The 9,102-nt window shown below is 33.8% G+C and overlaps 1 protein-coding gene across 1 annotated transcript; it reads right to left on the minus strand.

The window, feature by feature from the left end:
• Nucleotides 1-5,852: 5,852 nt before the first annotated feature.
• Nucleotides 5,853-8,247, minus strand: LOC6562406 (putative inorganic phosphate cotransporter). The gene is made up of 6 exons (XM_032736687.1): nt 8,162-8,247; nt 7,913-8,097; nt 7,163-7,609; nt 6,720-7,098; nt 6,420-6,658; nt 5,853-6,343 (listed from the first exon to the last, which is right to left on the minus strand). Exons 1-6 carry the CDS (start codon nt 8,208-8,210, stop codon nt 6,206-6,208), a joined length of 1,437 nt encoding a protein of 478 aa, XP_032592578.1. The 5' UTR covers nt 8,211-8,247; the 3' UTR covers nt 5,853-6,205.
• Nucleotides 8,248-9,102: the final 855 nt, after the last annotated feature.

Here is a 9,102-nt window from a genome sequence, read left to right on the forward strand (position 1 = left end):
ACAGAAATGTGCACGTGACGAAATAAAAAATGCAATTTATATGTTCAAACTTTCGCTGAATCGATCTTTTCATTTGTTCCTTTTTAAATGTGTCCAACAATTTGTTATTTTTTAAGAGAATTCCTTTAGTTTTTTCGATGATTAAGTTTAAAATGAAATTCATCAAAAATATATACATTTTTGCCCTTTAGAAAGTAATGTTAGTAAAAAATAACCTGTGGAGCTCTGAAGAATTATAATTATTTATATTTTTTGTTTTTATTAAAATAAATAGATGTACAAACTTTAGAGCTAGGGTTCTAGCTACAAACTTCATTTATTAAGAATTAAGCTTTAATATTTTCGTACATAAAGTTTATTCAGCAGTGTTTTGAGTGGCATGCTATAATTTTCAGTTAAGCTTGCAAAACATACTAGTAAAATTTGCCATTATTAATATTTTTTTTTTATATATTTTGTCATAACTGTGACAAAATGTGTAACCCAGTTGTGAAGGATGCTTATACAATCTTAAAGCGATTTTCCGTTCACTGCTGTCGTTATGTTTTTATAAACTTAGTTTTTTTTGGGTTAAGGACTGTCTGCGTTCAATTTATTTGTTTATTGTAATTCTTTGAGCAAAAGATTTTGGACTTAAGTCCTCCATTCTGTCATTCACATTCTCATCTTCAGTTGCTGTAAGTTGCGCCATATTTGATTCTGCATGACTCTCAAAGCTGTCCATTGTTTATCATCAATGAAATTTCTTCTGTTGCTGTTATAGTTGTTGCTCTTATGTTTTTGTCAATATTTTCTTTGTGTTTCTCTTGGGTTTTTCTAGGGTGCTTGTGCTTTGTGCTTACTGTCTTGAGCGAGTCGATTTAAAATGGTCGTTTCATTCGTATTTTTGGGGTTTTCCTCATGTTTCAGGACAATTTATGCAAATTATACGCTGTGCAAGGCTAAACTACCAGACAAACTATAACTATTACTATAACTAAAACTGAAAGTAAAACTTCAGTAACTTTGATAACAAACTAAATACAAAAAACAAAAAAAAATACAAATTCAGCAAACGGCAATTGCAAAACTGTGGAAAGTGCAATCGAATAAATTTGTTTTGCTGACACACCAAAAGGTCAGCTAAGAAGGAAAATGTGCATTAAAAATTGCGCCAACATTCAGTACGGGGGCAGCAGCAGCAACAATCGCAACAACGGCAACGGCAACGACAACAACAACCACAACGATAACAACGAAAACAACGAGAATAAAACGCCAGAAGACAACGTCAGCCAGTTCGAGTTTCAATTGCAATTTCCACGCAAATCCGCTAAGGGCGCCAGGCTATCCAGCTTTAAAATATTGATGTGCTGTTGCTATTTTATCATCATTGTCATGTTGATCTAAGAAGGGAATAAACCAACCGATTGCTTAAAACACAACAAATTCTATTCAAATCAAATAACAAACAATAATTTAACATAAAATACACTTAAACAACATGCAAAGCGCAGCAGGTAATTTTTGTTGCCTACTTTTGGGGGTGTAAAGGGCGGAATTATCACAAATCTTGGTATACACAAAGTTTGAATCAATACAAGTGCTCCGATTCCAGCTAAATTGCCTATAAATAATGCACATGTTTTAAGTTGAAGAATATGATTTCAAAACGTTATTATTAGGTCGGCCATATAATTATATTGCAAGCTAAAAGGCTTAAAGTCCAGCAATTTTTTAAATTAGCCGTTTGGTATACAAATTTCTTGTATACGATTGCTGTAAACTATAACTAGTTAATTGTCTTATGTGTATAAATAAATAGGGGCAGGACATAAAGCATATGGTATTTATATCTATTTATCAATCGATCTCTCTGTCTGTATATCTAGACATCTGTTTGTCTATGCGTCTGCTTACATGCTAACTTCGTATATGGATACATTAGCTCTGCTGAAAATGAAAAAATATAGATTGACAGCCATATTTAGGCATTAAATCACTTAATTCTTATCAATTCAGACTGCAAGCAAAAAATAAAATATAACTATACAATTGTCTTCTTTTGTCACCATTTATATTTTCAATAATTGTATTAAAATCAGTAAAATATAATATGTGTTGGCTTTATAGGCCTGCAATTATATTTAGTGTTTATATAGAAATTAGTGTTAAATTGATTTATGCCGCAATATGCTAATACCAACAACAACAGGCAAAATACAGAAAGAAAATACAACACGAATTACGCATACGTCACGATTGTATGTGTTTGTTTGTTTGCTCGCTTATTACGCATACGACGCGTGGCATAGTTTAATGAAAATTGATTTTACAGTGTCACAAACAAAGTACAAAGCACTCAAGCAAACTCACAAACACACACACACACACACACACATACATACACACATGATCGCACCCACACACACAACACCTATGTATACATATGTGGTGTAATTCATTGTTGTTGTCGCCGTTTTCATGGCTGCTTTTCAATTCAACACTGCTGACCCACATTTTCACATGTTGTTGTTGTTGCTGTTGCTGTTCCTTTCATTATGGTTGTGTGGGCGGAATATTTTTTTGTCCGGCATTTCTGAAAAATTATGACACTTGGCCATAAATTTTGTTGCGCTCATACATTGTACATTTTTACCGGGAAATTAATTAATCCAGCAGGCCGCACGTTTTTAATTTTCAATGCATGAATACTTTATTTTATTTACACCATGTGCCTGCATTTTAAAAAGCCTTAATGTGTGTGACAGTAGAAATCATCCGCGAACTTCTTGTAGAAACCAAAAAAACAAATATAGTTTTATAAATATTTTAAAGATATATTAAGCTTGCATAAACGAATATCTCATATATCTGCTTTATTTATTATTTTTAAAACTTAAACCACAATTACTTAATAAATTCTATGGCTATTAAAGCAATATGCAAATGGTTTTCAAATTTTTTCTTGAAATGGTCAAAATTAAAATCTGGCTGGAAGCGTATACACAAATGTCACTGGAGTATTTTACGATTCTATAACATTTATACATTAATTCAATTCTTGAAATTCTTAATACTTATTCTGGAGTCACATGTTCAAACAGCGAATTCAATTATGCAGAGTGACAAGGAGATTTTTGGTAGCTGAGTTCGATGGCAAATGGAAATATTTGCGATGCCTTTTTTATGAGTGCCATAATGCAATGGGTTCATAGCTTTTGTGTTTATTGTGCTTTTGTGTGTGTATGTGAATGTGTGTATGTGTGTGGGTTTGTGGATAGCTCTCGTAAATACAGACGGCTTCTCCATTGATATCCACGTAAATTTACTTTTATATTATCGAATTTTATAGCTGCCGTAAATTTGTCTTTTTTTAAGATATAAAATGTTTTTTTTTTTTTTTAGTTTAAGTAGCATGCACATGCTTAATCTACATTTAAAATTTATTTGTATATTTATATGGCGTGCAGATGGGTTCATTTACATATGTAAATCCTATTAAAGTCCTCACGAAATGCCACATCACCAAATGCGATGCACAGTAAATGTATTAAATATGTGAAAACGTGCACTAAAAACCAAAAAAAAAAAAATGTCAAGAGTCGACAGTGGTACAAGCACCAAAACAAAAGAAAATAGTTTGAAAAAAAATATATAAACCCATTCAGTATCTATAATCTTGATTAGATTCAAAATCTGAGTCGATAAAGCTATTTACGTCTCTTCTATACACTTCAAATTTGAAATATAGATCGGTATTTTATGCATAAGTATGTGAATTTTATATTCATAAAGTATATTCATAAAGTATCGTAATAAATGTTGTGTTTTTATATTTTTCATTTATGTTTTAATTTTGCAAAATTCGAACCACAGTGGCTACCTATTTGATATTCGAAAACAAAAAATTATCTATGCATACAAAGATATTATTTCAGCTTTGTGTGTATAACTAAGTCCCTTATTATACTCACCATGGCTGAGCGGACACTCAGATAAATGTATTAAATTGTTGTTGTTTGTGTTCTGTTTATTATTACTTGTTGTCGTTGTTGATGTTGTTGTCTGGTAAATCGCTTGTGTTATTGGCGCTCACTCATGCATTTTCAATAAATTATAGGAAATTGTAACTAATTTAGGCCAAGGACATACAATTGTTTTTTGTGGTAAATTAGCTAAAGGCTTTAGCGTGTCTGAGTTAAATATAAACACATATACATACATATGTACTTAATATTAATTTTCACAATTTTTTACTTTCAGCTTCTATCGCAACATATAATTTGAATAGTTAAATCTCAACCCAACTCACAGTTCACAACTGTTTCGGTGTCTATTCAAATATCGTGTATAAATATCGTTGTTTGTGCGTGTTTAGATATCAGATTTAATCGTATTTCAAAAGTATGCTAAATTGCTAAAAGCAAATCTATAGAAATATATGTATAAAAAGCGCATTACCGTGGTGTGAGTGTCTAGTGTAGTGTTTACAAAGTGTAGTTTCAATAACAATCGCACAATGATAATTACCACAATGCTTTTAAGGGAAAAATGTCCAAACTGAAATAAGCAAAACAAGGCTTCAATTGGCGGTTACTTCAAACACAATGCGCTCCTAATGTAAGTACAATGTTTAACTAGCTAATATTAATGATTTCTCTAGTGAATACTAAATATCATGAATTGCTCCAATAAAAAAGTAGCATTTTAAAAATTAGAATTATATACTAGTATATTTGATTATTAGCATATAAATGAGTAAGCCACGCTATTGTTGGAACATTATTCACATGCATATATGGTAAATCAAATATATTTTCAACAATTTATATATAGCTCATCACGTATGCTCCATTGTTTAGATAGAAGTTGTTGGTCACAGTAGAGTTTAAAAGTCTTCCGAATTGCTTTATATATGTATATTGAATATACCTAAAATCTTATTATATCTCGATAAAATATGTCTCAATATTTTGAACTGTCAATGGGTTAAAAGCCTTCCGAATTGCTTTATATATGTATATTGAATATACCCAAAATCTTATTATATCTCGATAAAATATGTCTCAATATTTTGAACTGTCAATGGGTCGTATGTGTAACATTCATCATATTTATGAAACTGTGCGGCGAAAATGTTTACCAAATATCAATATTTAATGCTACACAAATTGTCAAAACGTTGTCATAAATACAGAAAAAAAAGTCCAAGGTGAAGCAAGCAAAAAGTTACCCGCTGAAATCATAGACAGTCAACAGTTCCATCACACATACATGTCTGTATGTGTATGCGTCTGTGTGTCTGTGTGTGTGTGGGTTTATCGTTGTGTGTGTTTGTTTTCTGCTTGCGCCCTTAGTCAATAACACACACAATTTTAAACATGTTGGGTAATTGTTTTATGGCACTCGCAGGGCACACATAAAAACAAAACAAACCAAAGCCATGGTCAGGCACAAGAACAAAGTAAATATAGGCATTATTTTGTAAGATTTACGAGGAAAAGCACAGCTCAAATTATAGCGACATGTTTCAGAACGATAGCAGGACTATTTGGCTTATCAAACATGTCGCAAAGCGGGACAATAAATTATTCAATGAGCCATTACACAAATACGGAGTCCAAGAAGAAGATAATTTGCATGACGAACGACAAGCAAAAGACTCTAAATCTGTATATTAAATAAACGAACAAACTAAAATCTTAATACTTAAATACTCCATAAAAATATACTTCAATTTTAATATCATTTTTTATAATGGAGCACTAATATGCTTTGGTATTTAACCTACAGTTTATATTCTTTAGTCATTTAGATTGTGTTCTAAGTTATTATTAAAATAGTCGACTAGTATAAAGTATATTATATTTTATATATATACATATAATTTTAAATCTATGTAACAAAAACCATACAAAAGAAATGACACACAAATCAAAGACATGTTGACAGTTTTTCTGCTTTCTTTTTTTTCTGACTTCTGTTTTGTGGTAGACTTATCGTGAAAAATGGGGCATATAATTGGCAAGTCTGCATATTTTACGATTCTAATGGCATGTCAGCCTATCGCGCCGTCTGTCAGGTTGAGTGGACTCCAAGGGCAGCCTGTCGCTAACAGGTCTTGATTAAAATCGCTTTACTTTATCGATTAGCTTGCCTTATATTAAATTTCTTCGATGTTGCATATTTAGATAAATTATAGGTTGCATTTTGCATTATGTACTTAGCCCGCTTTCTTCTCGGCAAACCTCGGATCGTAGGGCTGTACCTCGGCCGTGCCCCAAATTGCAAATACAATAGCCGATATAACTAATATGGCAAAGCCCAACCAGAATACCATTCGCCACTCATTCATAGTTGCCTACAATAAATGAGTAGTTTCATTAGTTGGGATGAATATTGCTCAATGTCAGTTGATGTTGTATTAAAATACTTACATTGGGCGTAAGAAGTCCAACAATAGGAGGCGAGAGCATGCCGGCGAGAGAGCCAAGACCATTAGTTATGGCCATGATAGTGCCAGAGTAACTGGGTGCCATGTCTAATGGGGTCAGTTTCTGTCCGCTATAATACGGGCCCATAACAAACATTGATATGGTAAATAGGGTAACAACCAGAGTCTTATTACAGCCAGCATACGAGGCTAGCACCATAAACAATCCCGGAAAAAAGGCACCTAAGTTACAGAATGAATAGCTATAGACTGAAGTGTTCGATATGTGTTTGATTGCACTTACCAATAATTGTAAACAATTTACGTTCGACTGTAATCGTAAGTTTGCCTGAACGTATAATCCAATCAGCCACGTGGCCAAACAACAGAGTGCTAAGAAACATGGCAATAAATGGTAAGGCTGTAACGATACCATTGGACCGAACTGAAAACTGAAGTACATTGGCCATATACTTGGGCAAACAAGAGATCATCACAAAGTAGCCCCAGTCGTGTCCAATCTGACTAACGATCACCGCGAACATTTCCTTACTTAACATAATTTCTTTCCATGGTATTGGCACCTTGTTACCAGACTTTTTTGGTATCTCCTCATCTAGATAGGCCATCTCTTTCGGCTTTATACACAAATGCGAAGAGGGCTCGCTGCTGCATAAGAAAATCTGCAATAGGAAGTAAAAGTCAAATTATATGCAAACTATATGCATATCTGTAATCTGTACTTACGAATATTATAAACCAGATCGCAGTTACAATAGCAAACACATACAGCGTAACCGACCAATGAAAAGCATGGAGCATAAGACCAGAGCCTAAGTTGCTAACGACTGTACCGGCAGTCACGCCACTGTAGCACAAGGTGCCCAATTTACCGCGCTCCTTAGTGGGCACCCACGCCGAGAGGAGTGTAGTCAGAGAGGGAAACAGGAGTCCCTGGGCAGCGCCCATCATAATGCGGACACACATCAAGCCCCATTGTTCGCCATATTCAATGGCTAACGGGCAGAAAATAGTGCATAGAGTCGAGACACCCATGCAGATGGCCAATACCCATTTGGCACCATATTTGTCAGCCACAATGCCACCGGGCATATGTGTAATCAGGTAGCCAATATAAAAGCTACCCAGCACATATCCCTGCATCTGCTCCGACCATTCGTATATGCCCAAATTCTGTGTGTGCGAAAAGAAATTACAAAATATTGATTTTATTTGTAATTTTTGTATGAGAAGGATGTGAAGGAAGCATCTCCGACTTCATTATGGACATATATATAAATGTACTTGATCAGCATCATAAGCCGAGTCTAGAACTTATTGCATCTGATTGTCTGATCTCAGAGCACTCTCGAAGAGAGCATTCTTACCTGTTTATTTTATGAAACTAACTCAATTGGTTGTTCTCGAATTATCATTTTAAAATTTATGAGCAATAACTACAATTAAGTAGTAGCATACATTGATGAGTGTACCAACCTCTCGGCCGCCATCGGCTTCCTCTGGTGGACACACATCCTCCTGTTCAGTGTTTGAATCTGTGCGATTTATGGGTACAACCAGTTCTGTGATAACATGCGAAATTGAGACACGGTGCGTATATGCCCAGACTAGTGCAAAGAAACCTATCAGAGTAGTAACAACGCGCTGCGGCAACAGGCAGCCTGGCATTATGCACATTGTATGCGATTAATAAATATTTCCAACATCAAATCAATATTTATTTACCTTTACTACAGGTTTTACCCCATTCGGGCCTGTTATCTGCAGGCTCCATACAATCAAGATTCTATTAATTTGTTTAAAATTATAATATCAACTAACATGTATGATTTTGAATGAGATAGTACTGTGCATATATATTCTATTTATTTATTTATTTTTTTTTACAACAAATTTTATATATTAAATAAAGATTTAAGTAAATAATAATATGATATGTAAATACCAAAAATATCTGTCAAACATATCAGGTTGCTATGATCCCAAAAAGAAAATACAAATGTAAATCATACAGCCAAAGGTAAAATCGTTTGCTGTAATGCATTTCGTAAAGTATACAAAAAAAAGGCATAACAAATATAAACAATATTTAATCTGCATAATATAGAAATTATACCTGCCTGCTCTGGCACTCAAATCACATATTAAAAGGGAATCCCATGATAGATTTCTCAACGCTGGCCAATTTGCATCATGGAGTAGAATTCAGCAGGCCACTGCAAGAAGATAATTTTTATTTTAGTAATTTCCCAAAGTTCGTGGCAAAATATTTTCAATTTTACATAATACCTGAAATGTTTGCTTGTAATTAAAGTTGTTGCTTATGTGGGAAATGCGACTTGTGATTAGCCGTCCAAACCATTTGCAACTGACGCTTGTCATCATAAATCAGTCGAGTGGAATGCTTACATAATATGCTAGGCTCGTCTCAGGAGCCGCTGCTAAAAGCAAATTGCTGTAAAAGTAAATACAAAATCGTATATCATGTCAGCCGCTGGCACATACAACAAAATATGCAAATGTGAATCAAAGTATGTATGTGTGGTCAGTGTGGGGAATTTTAGTCATTCTTTGGTTGTATACTCTTGCAAAGGGTATTATAATTTTGAGGTAAAGTGTGCAGATATCGCTTGAAAGATATGTTCTTATATAAGGAGTTTTATCGT

The sequence above is a fragment of the Drosophila grimshawi genome, unplaced genomic scaffold (genome assembly GCF_018153295.1).
Source record: "Drosophila grimshawi isolate 15287-2541.00 unplaced genomic scaffold, ASM1815329v1 contig_1377, whole genome shotgun sequence".
Lineage (NCBI taxonomy): Eukaryota > Metazoa > Arthropoda > Insecta > Diptera > Drosophilidae > Drosophila > Drosophila grimshawi.

Bases quoted from the DNA above. Each gene is read 5' to 3' on its own strand.
- LOC6562406 (XM_032736687.1), bottom strand. From the start codon at position 8,210: ATGGAGCCTGCAGATAACAGGCCCGAATGGGGTAAAACCTGTAGTAAA. The intron at 7,610-7,912 runs GTTGGTACACTC...TCGCACACACAG, and splicing joins AAGCCGATGGCGGCCGAGAG to AATTTGGGCATATACGAATG. The intron at 7,099-7,162 runs GTAAGTACAGAT...TTCCTATTGCAG, and splicing joins CGATCTGGTTTATAATATTC to ATTTTCTTATGCAGCAGCGA.